Genomic DNA, 20,708 nt, shown 5'->3' with positions numbered 1-20,708 from the left:
CTTCAGTGGAAGTCTTTCAAGCAGCACGTCTCGGAATTCTGGAGATCCCAGAAAGTCTCCATGGCGGCCAAGGCTGATCGTTGGGATGAGGTCGAGTGATAGCTCATCACCGACTACAGGGCTAGTATCCATCTAGCCACGTGCAGGATTATGTATCAAATTAAAGAAATGTAAGTGATTTTGCCCTTTATAAAGGTATACCAGACACTTACTGACCTGCGACGTTTCAGTTCAAATTTGAAACGCGGTCCTTTTTTTCGGGGGGTTTTTTTTTCGAGATGCGTTTGGCATTTACTTGGCCTTTTTGGATATCAATTGACGAATTATGATGGATTTTGTAAATCATCGCAAAGCAATGACATACTAGTATTATCCTTATTGTCTATATGCCAAAATACTCCGGCATGTCTCATCCTCAGAGCGACGTAAGCCTGCGAGCATTCGGAAATTTCATCGCATTCGACCTCGCAATCAAAAACGACTCGCCGGTAATATTCGGATCAGCCGGAATCCAATCATGCGGGAAGCCAATATCAAACGGCTTAACGCTCTCCAAGTACTCAATTTGCTCTTGAGTAAGCTTAATACTCAATGCTTGAATATTATCTTTCAATTGCTCGACCTTCTTGCCTCCAATGATAGGGAAAACATTGGCCGCCTTGGACATTACATACGCCAGCGCGATGGCAGTGATAGATTCGATGCCCTGCTCGGCAGCAACTTTCGCTAAGGCCTCGCTCATTTGCATTTGGATTTCGGTTTGTGAGGCGGCTTCTCCGGGACGGCTGCGAAGAGCATCTCCCTCACCCTTGCGTTTTTCGATCTCGGCTTTTGTCTTGAATTTTCCTCCACCAAGGACATCCCATCTGTTGGTATATTGATCAGTGTCACTTTTCTTGTTTCCTTTTTCTCTTTCTATCTTTTGCACTGCACTGGGGGCTTTCTAAGAAGGAGGGACTCACGGTGCAAGTGCCATGTTGAACTGGCGGGCCATGGGAATGATTTCACGCTCCAAGTCTCGAATTAGTAAGTTCCACCGGCCCTGGTAGATACTAAAAGGCGTCTTTCCGTAATCGATAGCATAGGTATTTGCTGCTGACACTATCCAGGCTGGTATGTCAGATGCTCCCAGATACAAAACTTTGCCCTGTTCGACGAGAATGTGCAGTGCATCCATGACCTCTTTAATCGAGGTCGTGTAATCCCAATAGTGAACATAGTAAATGTCTAAACGAAGGTCAGATAAGTAGCTGGCTTTTACGTAGATCCAACGAAGAGAACTTATTTACCAACAAAATCCGTCTGCAGATTCTTCAGTGAATCACGGATCCCAACGTGAATCGTCCGTCGAGAATTGCCCGCGAAGTTGGCAATTTGCGGACCAAGCCCGAGTGCATGACCACGATAGTCCAAACTAAACTTGGTAGCTAAAACAAGCGTGTCACGATTCTGACGGAGTTGCATCCACTCGCCAAGCCACTGTTCAGATTGTTGATTTTGGTATGCATTAGCCGTGTCGATGAAGTTCCCACCAGCTTCGCAGAAGGCATCAAGGAGCTTGAATGACGACTCTTTGTCCATTGATCCTAACATTCCAGCCCATGCGTCACCAACCGACATGGCGCCTAGCGCGAAAGGGGAAACGCGAACTCCGGCCGTGGAGCAGAGGACACGGAGACGGCCTAGTTCGGTGGGTGGAACTGGCTCGGCCATGATGTAATAGTGTATGGATGTTGGCACTGAAGGCAAAGAGATGATCACGGGCGTTGAGTCGGAGACAGCTTAAGTTGGATTAATGAATGAGGAGAGGCAGAGAAATTTAATGGCATCGCCCGATTGCGGAGTACGGCGACCTAGCCTACCAATTGGTTTTAGCGGGAGGTCTAATACGTATAAGGGGGGTCAATGTAGTTGTGTCAGTAATGGCCACAATGGCATTCATTCACCATGCAGGAAGCGGCAGACCCCCACTTTCGTGCTCGTGGAGACTATCCCGAGGTCCCCGTGGTTGATGAACCACCATTGCGAGTACCGATTGAAATACTAATTCAATCAATTATTTACTCAATAGCCAATGCAGTATTATGAGTACTTGAGCCCATTATTTACAAGTATCCAGGGATTAAAACGCTTTCGTACTGCCAAAGCTCCGCATTACGCCGGGGTCCGAGGGCGTGCAACCCCTGTAATTCTCCGAACTGTCCCCCACAGCTATAGATAGTAAGATAGTAGATTTGAACAATTCAAGTCACCTTCCTTTAGGTGAACTAAAATGGCCAGGGGATGATTATCATTAAGACTCGGAGTTAATTTACATGTTTTGAATACCTGGATTTATTGAACACCTCTGCTAGACGTCCAATGACAATCTCCATGTCAGGACTGAGAATAAAGGAACTAAATTTTGATTTAAATTTTTGCATTTTGAGAAACCGAGTTCGATTAAACTTATCATCAGAATCCCGTTGTTGAAAGCCTAACCCAACAAGGCAAATTGGTGGACTGACTGACTCATAACTTATCCGAGCGAGCAAGCTTGAACGTGCCCAGGTGGGCATCAAGCCATTCCGAGCAAAGGGATCCGTTGAAACAGAGCGAAAGAAGATGAATTCCGGTAGAAACCGGGTACTTATGTGATAGCTAAGCTAGTCTAACTACATTCCAGAGGAATAAAAGCATGCAGGATACTTTTCGCCCAAAGACCAAAGACTTGGGAAAATGCGCCATGAACACCGAAGAAATAGCGTGGTTTATTAACCAGATCATATGAACCATGAAACAAAATCAAGCATAGAAATGCCCGGGGGAGGTGGTATCGAAGACAGAGGAGGATCTGCCGGAAGGGAAGTAGAGGGCAATCTAATCATCAGGAAATGAATCTAGACGAGGAGAACACTAGGATCATTGTTAGTTGTGCGATCGATGTCAAATATGGAATAAAGAAACTTACGCATTGACGCAACCGTCATTCTCGGGCCTGTGAAATGGTCAGTATTTCAGCGAAAAATAAACTTTAGGATCCTGAGAAAAACATACACGTTGGTGACCTGGGCCCATTTACCCCAGACAACCTTACCGCTGGTAGTAACAAGACCAAGCTCGGAGACGTTGACCTCCATAATAGTACCCTTGGTCAGAACACCCAGCTGAGTGTACAGGGGGTTCTGGGGGTTCTTCTTGACGGACAAGATGGGCAGTTGGACAGTGACACCGAGCTCGGGGCTGTGAAGGAATGGTTAGTATAAGAATTGATGGGCTGGTCTATCTTCGGAAAAACATACTGAGTGACGTTGGCCTTCTTGTAACGCAGACCCATGGGACGAATGAAACGCTCGTACTTGACGGGGCGACGAGTGAAGTCACTACCGACGAAAGTGGGCTTGGTGATCATGCGCTTCCAGGACTTCTGGTGAGTCTTCTTTCCGGTGTTGACAACCTTAAACATCTCCTCCTCGCTGATACCCTTGACCTTGGGCAGGGGAACAGCGAACTTGGCGGCCTTCTCATTTCGCTTATCCTTGATAGCACTGGACAGGGCCTTGGCGTTGGTAGCCTGCGATCGGTCGAGCAGGTACTGGGGCAGAGGAGTCTTGGAGGGCTCGTCGGGAGCGGAGGACTTGACATTCTTCTCTTCCTGCTCCTTGATGCGCTTCTTCATCTGGATCTTCTCCTTGTGACGCTTCTGCTGGTACAGCTTGGCCCTCAGACCAGTGAGGTTCTGGGCATTGTGTGATTGCTTGTGGGATTCACGCGCTTGGCGCTTGCGAACTCGCTCATCGTGATCGAGACGCTTTCCGTGCAGCTTTGTCCAGCGCTCAATATACCTGATGGTGGGTTAGTTGGGATCGGGGGGAAGCATCGTTGCGGTGGGGGTTGGGGACGAACTCGTTCTGAGGCTGTTGGGGAGAAATTCTGTTAGAAAACCAGGATACATGGAGCAAGAGCAGGAGATAATCGAAGAACATACCATGATGAATGCTGAATGAGTACAACCTGTGGGACGAAGTTGGAGTCTACAGGATCTAATCGGAAAAAGTTGTTTCGGCGGGCAAAGATTACAGGCGCACGTGACTGTTATCGGCAGGAGAAAAAAGTAGTCAGCACTGCCCTAGGGTGGTTACTTAGCAATACTCGTGCCTACAGCCATAAAAGTGAGCATTGCAAGACTTTGGTGCTAGACTGTGGGAAAATAGATAACCTGTATAAAATTAAAAATAACAATAATATTTCCATGGCCGACTGCTATATTTATCCCCTCCTCCAATATCGAGTTGTGAAAACTACCATCACGTGACACTACGGCAGACGAAGCGGCCAGCGGCGCCAGCGTTGATTTTCTCGACCGCAACAGAGAACCGCCTCTGCATCCAACGAACCACCGAACTATTTCCTCCCCTCAATTCGTCTTGAGTGTTAGGAAAGGTTCTCTCATCATGTTTTCTCGTTCCGTTCTCCGGAGCTTTGCCTCCGACCTGCGATTCGCAACCCCGTCCTCGATCTCAGCAGCTCCCCTTCCTCAACGAGCTTGCCTGCATCAAACCGCCTGGCTCCGCACGACTCAGACTCAATCTCACTCCACGATCCCCGACACACCTCTTGGAGCCATTCCCCGAGTACAAGATACCCAGCCTTCCACTCCGACTTCTACACCCAACATCACCACCCCTCAAACCGACGCAGATATCCCCAGCGCAAAGAAACCCGTCGCTCCATCCTTCAACGCTCCCATCGAAGTGACAAAGTCCCTTATGTCAACCCTCCCTCACTTGGTCGGACAGTCTCCACACTACGTCGTCGCGGAGCTCCACGCGCGCCCTTTCCTCCTCACCGAGGGCGATCACCTCCGTCTGCCTTTCCTGATGCCCAATGTCAAGCCCGGCGATGTTCTGCGATTCAACCGTGCGTCCGCGGTGGGATCCCGTGACTTCACGCTGAAGGGCTCCCCGCACGTCGACGAGCGGTTGTTCGAGTGCCGCGTCCGAGTGACCGGGACCGAGTCCGAGCCCTTGCGCATTAAGGAGAAGACCAAGCGGAGACAACGGCATACCAAGACAGCGAAGAGCAAGCACCGTTACACCATTATGCGCGTGATGGAAGTGCGCATCAAGACACCGGAAGAACTGTTGGAGGAGGGTGCCGTGGTGGTCGAGGATACCGAGGACACACCGAAAGTCGAGGCCCGGTCATGAGCGGACTGGAAGCACGAAATTCACATTTTCGCGAATGCTTGGCGAAGATGTGATGTGATGTGATGTGATGCATTATTGGTTTGCAGCATGTTTTGTACAGATAGATGGGTTTCGCAGATCCTTTGTGTGCATTGTATTCTATATCTATTATTCAACTTTATCTGCGAAAATGGGAATGTCAAGCCGATTTCTTATTTTCAAGTTTCAAATTTCATTCCGTCACCCAACAGTACTGCTATGGTAGAGGAGATAGCTATTATGTATTAGTGAAACAGCCGAACTTGGTCGTAAAGAATGCATTCTTTTCGGAGATGAATACTAGTATAATCAAACCAACCGGCTCCAATTGTGTCGCTATAAAATAAGCATAAACGAACAGGGGTATCATGGAATAATAAGCGCGCAACATCCACAAAAGAATCAAACTATTTGAAGAAAGGAATGATCAAGCAAATGATATAGGACGTGGAACATTTGTCTCGACCTCACAATCTTGGTTTTCTCCCTGTATCCAAGACTCCCGGCCTTCGGGACTACATGGCGCAGATTCTGGAGACACCGGGTCGTGCTTGAGTGCTTGTCGCACGCAAGATGGCCCTGACATTCCCACATTGTTCTCTTCATCCTGCGATAAACCGCGGAGAGGAAATGAGGATCTGTTTGACGACACGGCTCTAGAAATCTCTCCTTCCTCGGATGTATTTTTCAAGCCCCCATATAGCGAACGAACAAGCGGGCGAAGCGTTGGAAGGCATGCACAAATAATACCAATCGATTGCTCGATAGAAGAGAAATTCGACGGGCTGACACTAACATAGGTTACATCCTCAAGACTCGAAAAGTCGAAGCTAACGATGCGGAGAACAGAGGCAATGCAGACACTATATACGTCAGCCCTGGGGCCTCAGCCAAGTTCACCTCCTAAACCCAAGGGGAACTTACAAGCTTCCGAGAAGGAATATCCCGGTGAGAATGAGCTTTTGTCGTACGGATGTCTGTAATCGCCAGGCCATGGGGTATGGGAGACAAAGGACAAGAATGTCTAAAGCCAAATTGGCAAAACCGTTCCATCGGAAGAAGGCGACCTCATCGATGCAGTATCCAGGGAGGCTCGGGTCCCAAAATTTGGAGACCGGGGCACACGAATCGATAGATACGATCGTGCACGATATAAAATAGGCAATCACAAGGAAGAAAGAGGTATATAGAGTCCAGCGAAAGCCGCGAACGACGCCGAAGATTCGATAGTAAAGGAGTAGGAGAGATAGCTTCGTAAAAACGGCCGTTGTGAAATAAATGACTTGGCCAGCGATGAAAGTCTATTCATGTATAAGATGAATGCTATGGTTTGAGAGGAATTGAAGGCTACGTACCTTTCCAAAGCTTTGGAATATCTCATTCGTTATCATATAGTTGTGTTTTCCCAGTCCGAAATGGAGGACCTGGGCCCATCTCAGAGCATCCATAGTCCAGTTTAGTAACTGTACAATCAGGTTATTAGCTACTCTTGATAGGCTCTATACCAAAGTCCATTCAACGCACATACCAAAGATACGACAATAGTGTAGTCATCCCACCAGAATCCAGCTCGTGAAACATACCGGGCAGCGAACCGCAAGACCACCACTAGAGTAGCGGGTATGATCGTACTCAGGGTTCCGACCCAGACACGCCAAGAAATATCATCGTGGGAAAGATCTTGAATTGATGACATGCAGATCGAGTTCAAAGCTGATATAGCTCAAGGTGTCCAGGTGCTAGTGGCTAAGATACAAACTGAAGTAAACCTTGAAGTCCTGACCTCGAGTTTCCGAACTTGGGAACGGCATTATATATCCAACTAGTACTAGTATAGGCCTCGAGGGCCTCCGCCGGAAACTAATTCCTACCACCAAATCATCGTAAAGAGTTCAATGTAGAAATTTTCAGCACAGCCCGTGCACACTGGCTGAGCCTCACTATTATTACTCTCATTCGGGGTCGATTCGGCCGGGGCGGGAGATCCCGTCGAAATGAGTCTCGGTGGCGCGAATTTGATGGTTCGGCTTCCCGAGTTTGCCGCTTGTCGGGGCGCGCCTATAGGTTTGGGTTTGGGGTAGGCGCAGCATCGACTGCCGCACCCCCGCTCCGGCCGAATCTCGCTGTCAAGGAATTCTGGGGTGTTTTGCCCCCGTAAAAGGATATATTTAGGCAAAATGGCCAGACTTGTGCTCTGCATTACTGAAATAGGGCACTGGGATTCCAGTTATACTTGGCCAGGGATTATTTGTGTGGTCTGAGCTGGCTAGACATTCTGCATGATGCTTACATATGGATGTGTCTGACGCGGCTCACACTTGCAAAGATCTAGATCTTCCAAGGTACATCATGCCACAGGTGGTTTCTCACAGAAATAAACATCCATCCATGGATGGATCAAGCTTGGAGATCATACGAAGTACATGACTGGGAATTTAGAGAAGACTATTAGTTTACTGCACGAGTTGATGAATTTCCAAGAAAAGTCCCCCCGACGGGTGTTAAATTTCCACAAGTGGAAGGTCCGTCAAATTATCCGAATTGAGCAGGTCAAGAAATTAGTATGAACCCTTGGGCAGAAAAGTTAAATCCATAACCAAGAGAATATTAAAAATGTAGCACGATGCCGAAGACTGCCTACTTTAGGTAGGTAGTCATGCAAAAAATCCCCAGTAACCTCACCCGCTAGTAAAAATGAATGACGGAATTGACCCCAAAGCCAAGCCTTGAGCGTCTAATCGACCAGCTAGGCCATAGAAATTTCCCTCAAGCCAAGTTTCTGCTTGCAAACCTCAAGGGATCCGCGTTGCATCTCTGCGTAGAGGTGAAATTCATCCGCAACATAAGTACCCAGACCACGCTGGAACCCATCCAAATCTGACTCGGCGCTCATAATGAGCTGCTTAGACTTGGAGACGTCGCCTAGATTGGAATTGAAAATGCCGCCCGCAGATAATGGAAGGAAATCCTCATACGTTATTGGATCGTAGCTTAGAATTCCTCTGTCCAGGAGGTCTTGGACTGATTCTGTCGCTGTACCAAGTGGCGGTACATATCTACCGAAGTCGTCATCACGGTGCTCTGCATACTTCTCGCCGGCTGAAGTCAACCTATAGCAAAAATATGCTAGGCCCTCTTCTCGAAGAGCGGGGAGCGTATCCGGGAAGATTTTGAACGATTTCGCGAGTAGAGATTCGTATTCGGTAGTATCGTTGAGTTTTCGATTTCGATTCGCAGCCGCGAGATCATTAACCTGATTCAAAATTTGATCATAAAATTGCCGACCCTTTCGCGTTAATGCGTAACCACGTTGCTCGACTTCTCCAAAACGCGCCGTGTGAGATCCTTTGATCGGTACGCCTGAGCCAGAGACATCGCCAAAATAGACGGTTTCTTGCAAAGCTTTGAAACTAGTTTGTCGTAATAATATCGGGCAGTTCCGCTTGGGCGGCCCTTCGATTCGCTCCTTCGCGGGCATTCCATGTTCAACCATGAGACTCTGAACGAGGTCGATATCGATCGTTCGCGGCGTGAGGTGATTGATATGCGCATTAGGGAACGAAACAATATCAGCTATTAAAGGGTGTTCGGCCTTTAGTATCATGTACTCGTCAAGGGTAACGGTAGTCATCGAATGCCACCTGAACGTCTCCAATCCATTGTTGATAAACTCAAGACACTCATCAGGCGTTAAGGACCCCTTTAACTCAACAGTATCCAACAAAGCAAGAAGTCTGGGCGTGAAAATACTTCTTTGGTCCAGCGCTTTCTTCGCTAATTCCCGCGTCTTCGCGGTCAGAAGCTCCATCCTCAACACCGTCGTGAAGACTCGGAAGGGATGCGCTGCGAGCGCATCTTGGGTCGTCGGCCTGAAGGCTGTGGCATGCATGGGGAATCCAGCGAGACTGAGATCATAATAGCCCACCGGGTACATTCCCATGACGGCGAACATGCGTCGAATCGTGCTGAGCTCGTGTGGGGTTCCTAGTCGGATTGCCCCATGTCGTTCGACTCGGTGTCGTAGTGGGAGGACGTCGTCCGGGTTTATGGGGACTGCTTCTCCGGATTTCGTGCTTGCTTGTAGCGCTTTTGTGTCTGCTTCTAGGACGACGTCGATTAGGTCGCCGTATAGGGGCACTTCTGTTTTGTACATTTCTGATAGGGCGTGGCAGAAGCGTGCCCGGAGGTCATTTTGGTTCCAATCGGAAGCCATCTTGGACAGTAGTATGATGTGCCAGTGGGATGGGTTTGGTTGAGTTTCGTATAGTTCAGTCGTCCAAAGTGGAAGTACTAAGGACAGCCGTGGACTTGAAAGTAGTTGAAATCGCCTTTGTGGAATTTTGAATGAATTTGCGCGATTTAGTATTATCTTTCCTCAGATCGATGGATCTTTTCTTCTTAAGTACTCGTATCAACCAGGACCCCGTGCCTGATATGCATCCCATCCCTTTCACCGCGTTTATCCGCTATCGGATATCATCCGTAAGGTCGAATCTGAGGGGCCAACGCCCACGTCTGATACGTTATCAGTACTAGGACCTATCAATAGAGCAAACCATGGGGCCCCAAAAACCCGAAGTAAGTGGCTGATAATTCAGAGGCCCGACTACTCCAACCCGATTTCCCCTCAATAAAAAAGAGGTCATGCGGGGAAATGTAAGGCTAAGATGGTTTACATTACAAATTGAAACCTTGAAAATCTAAAGTATGACCGCAGGCATCACGATCGAGTTGGTGTCTGTGGATCTCAGAGCTTGGTAGAAAGCCAATAGGATGCAGGTCCGTGGGAAACTGATCCCCATCTCTATCGCCGACAATCGCCGATTTGGCCATTTTGTTAGTTGATATTATTGGAAGGGTCGGTGAAAGAGTAGGTGATGATACGACGTTGGCTTGGAGGTGGACCTCGGGAGTATGTAGATTATTCCGAGTCCTCGCTATGGGTATCTCCTATATAGTATTATATTGGACAATTCGGTGAATAGCTCCAACCTCTTACTCAAAGTACATTTTAGACCAAGATGCCAGCACCAACGAAAACATCCCTACGCAAGTATGGCCCGACTATACTCTACATGCCAGTGTACAGGGAGGACAATATTGAATCAGTTCTCGTAATTCATGACCATCTATGTCGTCACGGTTCTATATACATATCGAAATCCAGCGCGTTCCAGGGGGTAGTCGAACGAAAGTAAAGCAAAGAAAACCGGACCATAACGACCATTCCGAAATCCATCATTCCAGAGAAAAAACATTGCCCGAACCTTTTGAGTGATCGAATTCCATGAAGATCACAGGGGCTATCCAAAAATCATGCGCTTCATTGTGTTCCTAACGCCAGTATGCCGAGGCGGTTGGGTGTGGGTGGGAGAAAAAAGGAGGTATAGGAGAGAAGAGAGTAGAGGTGGCGAGATACGGAGAGAGGATGGCGAGGAGAATATATAGAGGGGTATAAAAAGGGTAAAGGGTGCGCTCAAAGCATCGAACCATCATTATCTTCCATATCGCTAACAGACGTAGCAGGAGACGCAAGACCGGACATAATAGAAGAAGAGCCCGCGCCGTGCGTAGCCTCGGCTTCAGCCATAGCATCATCGTAGGTTCCCGCGAAAAAAGAACACGGGGAGCCTGCTTCTGCGAAGCCATGAGTTCGTCGATATTCGGCTTTTCGGGAACATGCTTGTCAAAAGCCGTCGCATTGTCAAGACTCTCAAGGGCAAAGCTCATAAACTCGGCATTCTTGTGACTAACGCTCAGAGTCCAGCGGTATTCACACAAACGCACGCGGTAGAAATCCGCCTCCTCATTCGTCGGCGCGGTAATGCGAAGTAGCATACCAAAGGAGCCGATGAGAGAGAAGTTGGTGCGTGCGGAGGCGGGCCAGAATGAGCGTAGATGAGCGGGACGAAGGCGGTTGACGAAATCCATGGCGGATATCAGGCGGGTTTTTGCGGCGCCGCGGCAGATGTGCGCGAGGTAGGAGTCTGAGCCGTCTGTGGCGAGAGAGCGCACGATACAACGGTGAAGGGTGATTTCCGTGGCAAAATAGGCGAGGTGGAGGGCGCCGTTGCGGGCGTGTTCGTCGGTGATTGTCTCGACGAGCTCGCCGGTTGATGATTCCATCTTCAATGAGGGGGGCAGAGAGGAGAACCACTCCTTCAGACGGATCTGTGCTGGTTTGGCCTTTTCGAGGATGATGCGGGTTCTTTGGTTGCCTGCGGCTGTGAAATCCTCGATGGCTTTGAGGGTATAAAAGCGATCCAAAATATCGGAGAGAATGGTTGTGAGGGCCACCATATGGCAGAAGAGAAGAGGGCCGTGTCCAACGGCTGCTGAGTCGTGCGCTGAGTCGGTACCGGAGCTGAAAGCATCGGAGAAATCGTCTTCCACGAGATCCTTGACTGTCCAATTGAAGGCGAAGATCTGCGACGGACGACCGTGTACTAAGGAAGACCATTTATCCTGCATATACAGAGCCCAGGCAAGACGCTTCCGCAGACCCTTCTCCCAGGTCTTCATGCGCCAGTTCGAGCAGTCTTGGTGTAGACCCAGCTCGAAGCACGCAGTCACCAACTGGCCGTTCAGCGAGGCCGTAGCCAATGTCGACTTCTGCGTTAATAACAGACCGGCCTGGATAGTTGAGATACTGGGGAACGGCAGAGACTCAATCAGCAGTTTCAAGGCCGTGCTCTCTAACCGCGCTGCGTCCGGGCGGCGGGCTGTTTGAGAGGAGGCGCCCACATCGACGAACTTCAGTGTAAGCACATAGACCGCGGCGAGGAGTAGCGGGGATAATTGGCGGCGTTCCCGGTATGATTGGCGGAAAGCGTCCTCCATGAGAATGGGAAAGGAAGGGTGAACATGGTCGAAGAACTTCTCGATCAAGGTTGCGCCGTAGGGAGCAACCAGGCTCTCGATGGCGTCGAGTGACACGGCCTGCGAGTCACCGATAGGGAGGGTATCTACGACGCGCATAAAGGTGCAGTCGTCGGCACATCTTCGGATGCGGGAGTCGGAGACGGTGCATTCGTCGTATTCGTCTAGTGGCAGATACTCGAGGAGGGCCGGCTCCAATTCGGTGGTCATGCCAATATGTTGGGTAGATTGATTGAAGAAGCCTGGGCGAATCATGGCGCCTTGATGGAGGCGTCCGGCCTCGGGGGGTGGAGGTTGGGCCGGGGCGTGTGTGTTGGATTGCATGGAGGGTCTTGAATGAAGATGTTTAGCTTAGATTCCAAAGGTTCCATGCCATCCAAGGATATCCTTCCTTCTCATTCTGGACATACCGTTTTACGGAGTCAAGCTCTCGCGGGGAATCCTCCAGCTTGCGCTTCTTAATTGGGGCGTCGGTCGAGAGGGTAAATGTGCATTCCTGGCGGTGGAAGTCACAGGAGTAACACTTGTTGACGAGGTCATTCATAGCGCAGCGGCTCTTTCGGCGAAGGCAGGCGTCACAACTGGCTCCATCCCTATTACCCAGACGAGGTAGTGAGGAGTGAATGGAGATAGGGGAGGGCGAAAGAGTGTTGGGGGTGGAGTTGGAGTTGGAGGGATGTCGACGGTGGAGGGAAGGAGAGTGGGAGGTTGGGACAGCCGTTGAGGAAGGCTGAATGGTGATGACGGTAGCCATGGAGATGGATGTGTTATGGTTATATCTGGGGAGTTACTCCGTAGATTGTAGATTGGAGATTCTGGGGGTCTCCAGGGTTCAGCCTCCCGGGGGAGTGGCTCCACGGAGGAAGTAGGAGAGTGTGGAGGGCAATGATAAGAGTAGTCGAATAGTCGAATAGTATAGGATCTCGGAGGTAGTATGTAAGATCAAGCTTATCAGGAAATGTAAGGTTATCTTCAAGTTGATAATACCCTATTTACCCTGCTGGGGGGTCGGGTGTAGATTGTAGATCTGTATAAAGCTCTCGCATATACTACTCTGTAATATATGCTCTGCTTAATCCGCACCAGCTAACGACTGCAGCAGGAGGAGATGTCGAATCGTCTGCTCGGTCATTCCTGTTAGCAGGAAAAAGAAGAAAAAAAGCAATATACGAAGTCAAGGGTAAACGAATTCCAGGGCATGGAATTAAGAAATTGGAGGATGATGACGATATAACTCGACCGGAAGCAGACGATCTTTCTTTTTGCTCTCGTAACAGAATGGCCCCAATTAGCACGGTGAAATTGTCAAGCCAGATAAGAAGGTAACACTTGATTGGTGGAGAGTGTTTGTTACGTACTTTGAAATGGGCTGCACCTATGAGAGGCCGGCTTATGTCATTCGTTGTAGGTAATCGAGCGGCTCGGAGGAGACCCGCCCGTAGACAGTGTAGATAGAGTAGTATACTTAGTATACTACTACTCGGGCGATACTATAGAGTATAGAGTATAGAGTACTTCTATACTCTATACTCTATAGCATAGGAGCTCCTCTGGATATACTATACCTATGCTCAAGATACAGGTACACAGTCTACAACTCTACATCTCCGAGTGTACTATCGGATACTACAAAATAGTATAGTATCATATCAACTCCAGATTCACCGCTACCCACCGCTGCACCCAACCAATCGGTTGCCCATGATAACGCTTAACAGAGCCAATCACCCTCCCCACTCCCTGCAAGTTTAACGAGTTTGAACGAGTTTATCCGGCCCCACGGTGGAGTCCGGAGTTCCTCAACCTCATCCCCGGCATGTGCTCGCCTACTTGAATAAAACGCTGACCCGGTGGCAAAGGAGAATCTCGGATCGGCACTGCCCATTGACTAATAGTAACCACTTGAATGGTCTGACTACACGGAGACCTCCATATGAGTAGTACTACTTCGTAGTAATTCTTGACTCATGTTAAGTGCATTATGTACATGTAGGGATGCAAAGATCCAATGATCCAATGACCCGGCTAAAGCAACCGTTGGAATCGATCCACCTCCATTGGTTCATCCTTGCCAGCTTGAGTTCCCTCGGAATTCCTCCTAACCAAACTTATCCAGACCTAACGTAAGCAGAAAGACGCCCAAACTCCATGCTCCCAAATTCCAGTTGCAGTTCAGTTTCAGTCCCAATATGATAAGGTACTACCTGATCTGCTCTGCTCTTCTCTGCCCGATCACTCCGTAAAGTTGCGCAGCTTGGTCAGCTCGTCCAGCAATTCCTGCAGATCTCCATCGCCAATCTTATTCTGCAGACTGGGGATCAGAGACTTGGCCTCCTCCGCATTATCGCAGCACAAACTACCTAGATTCCAATTTCAATCAGCCGAGGTCGTTACCTTTTGGGGTCATACATAGGTAGTTGGGGTTATTTGGGGGGTAAACGGCCAGGGGGAAGTCCGACACGCGCCTTTCCGACGCCACGCCACCGCCGCAGTCCGCCAAAGTGGAGAGACCGGAATGGGATAGGAAGGGAACATCGGAGATGGGAAAACGGAAACCCTGGCATTGGCATGGGCATTGGCAACCTTACCCCGAACCCAAACCCGAACTCTGGTTTCTGAATTCTGGTTCCTGGTTCGGGGAAAAGGAAACAGGGTAACAGGAAGAAAGCACGGCACTTGACTTACCCAACTGCGACCGCTCAAACATCTCCAATTCCGTGTGCGAGTTCAATAGTCGCTCCACCGCCTTGATATTCTCCTCGTCCTTGAATCGCGCAAACACATCCAGGTAAACGAGCGTTTTATCCAGGGTCCTGTGAAGCAAAGCAAACCATTAATATCAATGATTCATTCATTATACTCCTGTCCCTCGAATATCGTTTCTCTGTTCGCTCTAGAGCAGACATAAAACAAAACCACACCATGTAGCTATAGCTATAGCTACATTTATATCAAGCTCACGGGTAATAGGTAACATACTCAGGCTCTTCATATTTATTCCCACCACGACGCTTATTCTCCAAAACCTTGTGAATAACCAGTCGCGCCTCGGACAGCGAGAGGGTATGTGTATTCTGGTCCGCGCCAAGCTTCAGCGTCGAGGCCGCCTCCAGCTCGCCCTGCGGCAGTGCGCGTTTGCGGTTCGTCGGCGGGGGTAGGACGATGCGGTCCATGTTGTGGCGGATGGAGAGGCGGGGGATCGGGGTTGTCGCGTCGATGAATTGATCTGTTGCTGGATGGGGGGTCAAAGGTATGATTTCGAGGTTGAATCTGCTTGTTCGTTGGGCAGATCGGGGCGGTGAGCGCACCGCTTTGCGGGGCGTCATTTTGGTTGGTTGATGAGGACGAGTGAGCACGAGTGAGCACGAGCAGAAGCACAAAACTTGGATATTGAATATGGGATGGATTTGGTTGGAGTAATGGATGGGAGAAGACTGGAGAAGAGAGTGAAAGTGAAGCTGGAGAGAAGAGCCCTGGATGAGAACAGAAAGAACTCGGAGCCTGGGGTCGTTCCTTCCTGTGTAGCTCTATACTAGTTACTCTATAGTATTCCACTACCACTACTACTACTACTACTACTACTACTACTACTACTACTACTACTACTACTACTACTACAACAACATTGCCCTAGGGTATACTTTTAACTATATCAGGGTATCAGTGTTATTTTATCTATCCCATCTCTGCCTTACATATACCCAACCACTGGCATACGCCTCAAATACTAGTATACCTACTTCCGAAAAGCAACCTCAGGCGGAATCCGGAAACTAGCACAGAACATCTGCTTCTTCGGACTGACCAGTCGCACATTAAAGATAGCAAGTTCGATCGCCGCATTACCGCTGCCATCAACACGGTCCTCTGGCGTGATCGTATACCCAATGCGCTCGGAGATGCGCTCGCAGATATCTACATGGTCATCGACCTCGTTCTCCGAGTGTCCAGAGAAACAGTAGACGTGCACCATGGGTAGTTTTTGCTCCGTGTGAGGCGCAAACTGGGATTCCTGGCCTGCATACACCCCCTGGAAAGCGTCGAGGAATTCAATTGCTGTCGCGGGGAGGTTCATTACGTAGTGGTCCACGACTGAGGGACGCTGGTAGACCAGGGCGGGAGGTTGAGGTTGAGACGGAGGCTGAAGGTCTTGGCTGCCGTCTGCCTTTCTTTTCTTGTCCCTCCGTCCGCCCTTGGGCTGAATCGTCACAGTCACAGGCTCGGCCTCGAGAAGCTGTTTCGCTGAATCGCGGATGAAGTCCCGTCCGTCCTTGTTGTGTGGAGTGACGAAGTCCTTGACCTTGTTGCGCTGTACAGCGTCTGTCATAACCTCATACCCGTGAGGATTCAGGTCATTCGCCCACACGAAGATTCTCTTCTTGCCGGCTGGTACGGCAAAGGGACCAACGCCAGCCATGACATCGCAGACCATCTGTCCGGGGCGGAACTTCTCCACGAGTCGGCGGTGCTCGGTTTCCAGACGGCTGTTCCAGTATACGCGGGCGTAGTCGAAGTGGAACTCGCAATCTTGTTCGTGCTGGACGACGTTCAGGTCGTTCTCGCCGGCTAGAAGTTCGAAGGGGAATGTGCGGAATTGGCTGTGCGAGCCGACATCTTCGGTCTTGTTGATGACTGTTCGGACGGTGGGGTTTTTGTCTTTGAGAACTTCGGCAATGAGGGTCTTGAATGGGAGCCAGTGTTCGCGGAGGTTCAGATGTACTGTTTTTCGATCTGATTAGCATCCATATACAACCGCGGGGAAATCAGATCACTGGCTGATGTTGGGCAGAAACATACAAACATGCCCCACCTGTGTGAAGCCCTGAGGGACCTCTGCGTTTTCCTGCTCGGGGAGAATAGCGCTCATGATTTCAGCTGGAATGCGTTAGCGGGATTGTATTGAGGTTGTCGTTCGGCCGGAGTCATGCGCAATTGATCATACCATAGCTCCAATAATCATAATCCAATGCCAGCTCGAACGGTCCCACGGCCACAGTTCCCTTCTCAACGAGTTCGGTAATCTTGGGCGACCACGTTGACTTGTCTGCGCACAGTGAATGTCAGTCTATATCCATTCGCCAGAAGTAACAAAATCCACACCACTCCATTCACGGACAAACCTACCATCATGTTTAACCGTCTCCCTTAACAAAAGCGCCTTCCGTACCGTCCCATCCTGGTCTGGAATCTCCTGCACACTCGACAGTCGCGGCAAAGCAAGAAGATCCTTAGCGGTGGCCAATTCCTTGCGCACGCGCGAGATCTCGGAATTCTGGAAGATCCGAGCTGAAGTGAGGGGCACTGTCTTGCGGAAGAATGATCGGTCGAGGGTCCGCATTGCCCGGTTCACGGGTGGGCGGAACATGACGGGCAGTTCGCGGGTGACCTGGGTGCGCGGGTCGTCGTTCTTCGACGGCTTCGACATCGAGAGGATGATTGGTGTCCGGTGGGAGGGAGGATTGCGCGGCCACGGGCCTGGTTGTGAACTGTGCCTGTGTTAAGTGAGCGCATGGTCGATCTCTCCAACAAATTGCTCTTCTTATCGACACGTGATGTTATCGTGATCGATCATGCAGGGCATTTCCTGATTGGGCGGGGCGGTTTACAGCCATGTATGACGATGTGCTTAGTGCACATATTCTACGATGTAATGCACTGTGTGAACTTGAAGTTGAGTGACTTAGGTCTGTACTTGGGTGAAAAAGTCGCCAGTGATTTTATCATGGTTCCCAAAGATGTCAAAATTGTAATTATATTGATCTGGAGTATAGATCGTAATTGCTGCAGTACGTAGTAGCCCATTGACCAAGGCGTGCCATCACGAGAAGTAGTACTACCCTGACTAGTAGTAGTAGTAGTATTGATTATTCATGCCAAACCCCTCATAATATGTATCGTAACATCGTTAATAAACATCCACCATTTCAAGAGCCCGTGGACATCAACCCATCCTTCTCACTGACACTACATGCTCATAGAATCAATGATGCTCTGATCCATCTCCTTCTGCGCTTGCAGACTGGTAATAGTGTCCTGCAGCCGCCTAATCTCCCCATCCTTCCTCGCTAGTTCATCCTCTTTCCTCTTTAAGGCCTGCCGAGTGACCTCGCGCCCTTTATTAACGCCTTGCAGCTTCAAATGATGCCGATTGAGCAGTTCGACCAACGCATCTTGCGCCTTGTTCGGCAGCACCACATCGTATTGTTCCATTATTGCATTTGCCTCGGCCGCTAAATCGGACATGTTGGGCATATTCGAGGAGCTAATGACGTCTCGGTACTTTGTTGGTGTCGGGGTCATGCATAGCTCTGCTGAAGATGGCGGGATGCGACTTGAGCCGATCGAAGGGTTTGATCGGGTAGAGGATGGAGTGGCAATTATGGAAGGATTGGAATTGCTGGTCGAGGAGTTATGGTCGTGGTAGCCGGATTCGAAGAGCTTGCGCTTTCCCGGCGATGACCTCGTTGGGGTGCGCGCCGCTTTGTTGGATGGCTGATCTGGGTTCCAATTTGGTTGGGAAAGAAAAGGCTCCGTTGACTGGCTTGCGGAGAGCTCGGTCAGTTCACTCAGTTCATTATTGTCGTCTGTATTGTCATCCCAGCCAAATTCGTCGGTATCCTCGGCCATCATCCGTGCCTTTGCGCTCTTTGGGGGTGAACAGGCGTGCGCATGGCGGGGTGGGATGTCAATAAAGCGGCGCTCGGTTTGTGGAGTGAGAAGACCACTGCGCCGGGGTGTTGTGGGGGTAGATGGGAGGGTGGGATAGCGCAGGTCGTCTTCGGATCGCGAGTTGGAGAGGACGACGGCTTCTTCGCGGGGCTCGGCATCCTCTTTCCACAAGAAAAAGCCACATTGTTGTGCGCGGGGTTTCTGGCAGGTATAGACTGATGGGTTAGCTGGGTGAGATACGGTGGAAGGGTGTCACATACAGTAGCGCCCGTGATTTCTACCCTCCTTCTTGACTTGAAGCTTAATGGCGAGAGCCCGCTCCGGGCAGTCGCAACGCCAGGAGCCCTCTTTGAAAAGACCTTTCAAGCGCACTGATGAGGGGGACTTTGGGGGTTTATTTGGGGAGTACATGTTGTATGTGCAGTGAGGGTAATCCCCAGTGATTCCCAATAACCACCAGTAGATACCAGAAGGGAGTATATCAATGGGAATGGGAATGGACAATGGACAATGGGAGTTCCCCCAGCCAAGAGTTTCTTTATCGCCGGGGAAACCGTATCTTATCGGTGACCATACCATACATTGTTACACTATCACTTGGTAATTTATGATACATCAAGTTCTGCTTATATACTTATACTTCAACACAATTAGTTATGCTACAGGTTTAATTATGGTTATAATTATAAATATAATTAAAACGACGCATAACTACATCTCTAAATACCCCTGCACAGCCTCATTCTATGGAGTTGCCTACCACTCCGACAGCCCTGAAACCCGCCAGTGTCTCGTTTTGCCGCAATTCTGGTGGATCCCCGCCCCCACATCCACAGTGTCGATCTCTCCAACTGCACAACTCCACAACGCTCCCTTCGCACACCTTATCCTTTTTCAACATGGCCCGATCGGATACTCCCGAGTCCGTGGATGCATCTGCCCCGGCCCTGGCACTAGCACCAGCTCTACCACTACTATCACTACTGTTACTGACACTAACACCGACTCTGTCATCGCCATCACATCTCCGCGCCTGAACCCACCGTCCACGCACACACCCCCGGCCCTAATTTTCAGCTTCACCTCAAGCCTCGCCCTTGCGCAATCCTTTATAACCAACCCTCCTACACCATCCAATGCTCCCACATCCCCCAATCCACCATGGATGACCCAGAAACACCAGGGCCTTGTAGCCTCTCACACCTCCCCTCCGAAATCCTCCTCCAAATCTCCAGCTACCTCGACCTCCCCGCCCTAAACGCCCTGACCCAACTAAACCACTCAACAACGCTCCTCCTCCAACCCTACCTCTACAAACTCGACGCCCGCCAATCCTCAAAAGCCCTCTGTTGGGCCGCAATCCATAACAACGAAGCCGTCGCCCAGTCCTCCCTCGCCGCCGGCGCAAACCCAACAACCGTCTCCGATCAAGACACCCTAATAAAAGGCTGCTCACCACTCATGCTAGCAGCCTATCACGGCAGTCTATCCGTCCTCTCTCTCCTCCTCACATACCCAGAAACAAATCCCAACTCCCGAGACAGAAAATACATCAGACCACCCATAACATGGGCAATCAAGCACCGCCACGCCGCCATCGTCCGCGCCCTCTTAAAAGACGACCGCACAGATCCCAACCTGCAAGATAAATTCGGCGATACAGCGCTCATGACCGCCGTCACGCTACGCCCGGATATGATTCCCGTTCTATTAAGTGGCGGGTCGCGCGTTGATCCGCGCGTGTCGAATACGCAAGGCGCGACGGCTTTGTCTCAGGGCTAGTCAGCGCGGTATTGAGGTCGATCTTATCCTTGCGACGCATTTGCGGTTTATTCTTGATGGCGATGAAAGTGGTGCGCATTGTCAGCATGTTTTCTTTTATGCGGCTATTTCGGGTCATGTTGAGATTGTCGAGTATCTTGTTGAGTATTTTGGTGATAGGCTTGATCCGAA

General features: G+C 49.9%; 10 protein-coding genes across 10 annotated transcripts; 2 read left to right on the top strand and 8 right to left on the bottom strand.

The window, feature by feature from the left end:
- Positions 1 to 415: 415 nt before the first annotated feature.
- On the bottom strand, positions 416 to 1,713 carry N7481_012088 (Aldo/keto reductase; the record flags this gene model as incomplete). The annotated part of the gene is made up of 3 exons (XM_057271307.1): positions 416 to 866; positions 963 to 1,227; positions 1,290 to 1,713. 3 exons carry the CDS (start codon positions 1,711 to 1,713, stop codon positions 416 to 418), a joined length of 1,140 nt encoding a protein of 379 aa, XP_057115495.1.
- Positions 1,714 to 2,879: 1,166 nt separating this feature from the next.
- On the bottom strand, positions 2,880 to 3,970 carry N7481_012087 (rRNA-processing protein NSA2; the record flags this gene model as incomplete). The annotated part of the gene is made up of 6 exons (XM_057271306.1): positions 2,880 to 2,895; positions 2,951 to 2,977; positions 3,037 to 3,222; positions 3,282 to 3,824; positions 3,886 to 3,896; positions 3,968 to 3,970. 6 exons carry the CDS (start codon positions 3,968 to 3,970, stop codon positions 2,880 to 2,882), a joined length of 786 nt encoding a protein of 261 aa, XP_057115494.1.
- A 463-nt stretch (positions 3,971 to 4,433) lies between these two features.
- On the top strand, positions 4,434 to 5,189 carry N7481_012086 (mitochondrial 54S ribosomal protein bL21m; the record flags this gene model as incomplete). Its single annotated transcript, XM_057271305.1, has 1 exon — positions 4,434 to 5,189. The coding sequence occupies one exon, from the start codon at positions 4,434 to 4,436 to the stop codon at positions 5,187 to 5,189; it is 756 nt and encodes a 251-aa protein (XP_057115493.1).
- A 445-nt stretch (positions 5,190 to 5,634) lies between these two features.
- N7481_012085 (uncharacterized protein) lies at positions 5,635 to 6,903 on the bottom strand (the record flags this gene model as incomplete). The annotated part of the gene is made up of 4 exons (XM_057271304.1): positions 5,635 to 6,070; positions 6,132 to 6,508; positions 6,563 to 6,670; positions 6,736 to 6,903. 4 exons carry the CDS (start codon positions 6,901 to 6,903, stop codon positions 5,635 to 5,637), a joined length of 1,089 nt encoding a protein of 362 aa, XP_057115492.1.
- A 1,050-nt stretch (positions 6,904 to 7,953) lies between these two features.
- Positions 7,954 to 9,420, bottom strand: N7481_012084 (VOC family protein; the record flags this gene model as incomplete). Its single annotated transcript, XM_057271303.1, has 1 exon — positions 7,954 to 9,420. The coding sequence occupies one exon, from the start codon at positions 9,418 to 9,420 to the stop codon at positions 7,954 to 7,956; it is 1,467 nt and encodes a 488-aa protein (XP_057115491.1).
- A 1,121-nt stretch (positions 9,421 to 10,541) lies between these two features.
- N7481_012083 (putative C6 transcription factor (OTam)) lies at positions 10,542 to 12,840 on the bottom strand (the record flags this gene model as incomplete). Its single annotated transcript, XM_057271302.1, has 2 exons — positions 10,542 to 12,417; positions 12,497 to 12,840. 2 exons carry the CDS (start codon positions 12,838 to 12,840, stop codon positions 10,542 to 10,544), a joined length of 2,220 nt encoding a protein of 739 aa, XP_057115490.1.
- Positions 12,841 to 14,318: 1,478 nt separating this feature from the next.
- N7481_012082 (DNA-directed RNA polymerase II subunit RPB4) lies at positions 14,319 to 15,412 on the bottom strand (the record flags this gene model as incomplete). Its single annotated transcript, XM_057271301.1, has 3 exons — positions 14,319 to 14,446; positions 14,772 to 14,899; positions 15,066 to 15,412. The coding sequence occupies 3 exons, from the start codon at positions 15,410 to 15,412 to the stop codon at positions 14,319 to 14,321; spliced, it is 603 nt and encodes a 200-aa protein (XP_057115489.1).
- A 410-nt stretch (positions 15,413 to 15,822) lies between these two features.
- Positions 15,823 to 17,511, bottom strand: trm5 (tRNA (guanine) methyltransferase; the record flags this gene model as incomplete). The annotated part of the gene is made up of 4 exons (XM_057271300.1): positions 15,823 to 16,805; positions 16,884 to 16,961; positions 17,029 to 17,130; positions 17,211 to 17,511. 4 exons carry the CDS (start codon positions 17,509 to 17,511, stop codon positions 15,823 to 15,825), a joined length of 1,464 nt encoding a protein of 487 aa, XP_057115488.1.
- Positions 17,512 to 18,050: 539 nt separating this feature from the next.
- Positions 18,051 to 19,166, bottom strand: N7481_012080 (uncharacterized protein; the record flags this gene model as incomplete). The annotated part of the gene is made up of 2 exons (XM_057271299.1): positions 18,051 to 18,970; positions 19,016 to 19,166. The coding sequence occupies 2 exons, from the start codon at positions 19,164 to 19,166 to the stop codon at positions 18,051 to 18,053; spliced, it is 1,071 nt and encodes a 356-aa protein (XP_057115487.1).
- A 750-nt stretch (positions 19,167 to 19,916) lies between these two features.
- N7481_012079 (ankyrin repeat domain-containing protein) lies at positions 19,917 to 20,537 on the top strand (the record flags this gene model as incomplete). Its single annotated transcript, XM_057271298.1, has 1 exon — positions 19,917 to 20,537. One exon carries the CDS (start codon positions 19,917 to 19,919, stop codon positions 20,535 to 20,537), a length of 621 nt encoding a protein of 206 aa, XP_057115486.1.
- Between the last annotated feature and the right edge of the window lie 171 nt (positions 20,538 to 20,708).

This window comes from Penicillium waksmanii (assembly GCF_028829765.1).
Source record: "Penicillium waksmanii strain IBT 27052 chromosome Unknown utg000010l:1.0-3698451.0:1.0-3701458.0, whole genome shotgun sequence".
Taxonomy (NCBI): Eukaryota; Fungi; Ascomycota; class Eurotiomycetes; order Eurotiales; family Aspergillaceae; genus Penicillium; species Penicillium waksmanii.
This window is presented reverse-complemented; position numbering and strand designations above follow the sequence as displayed.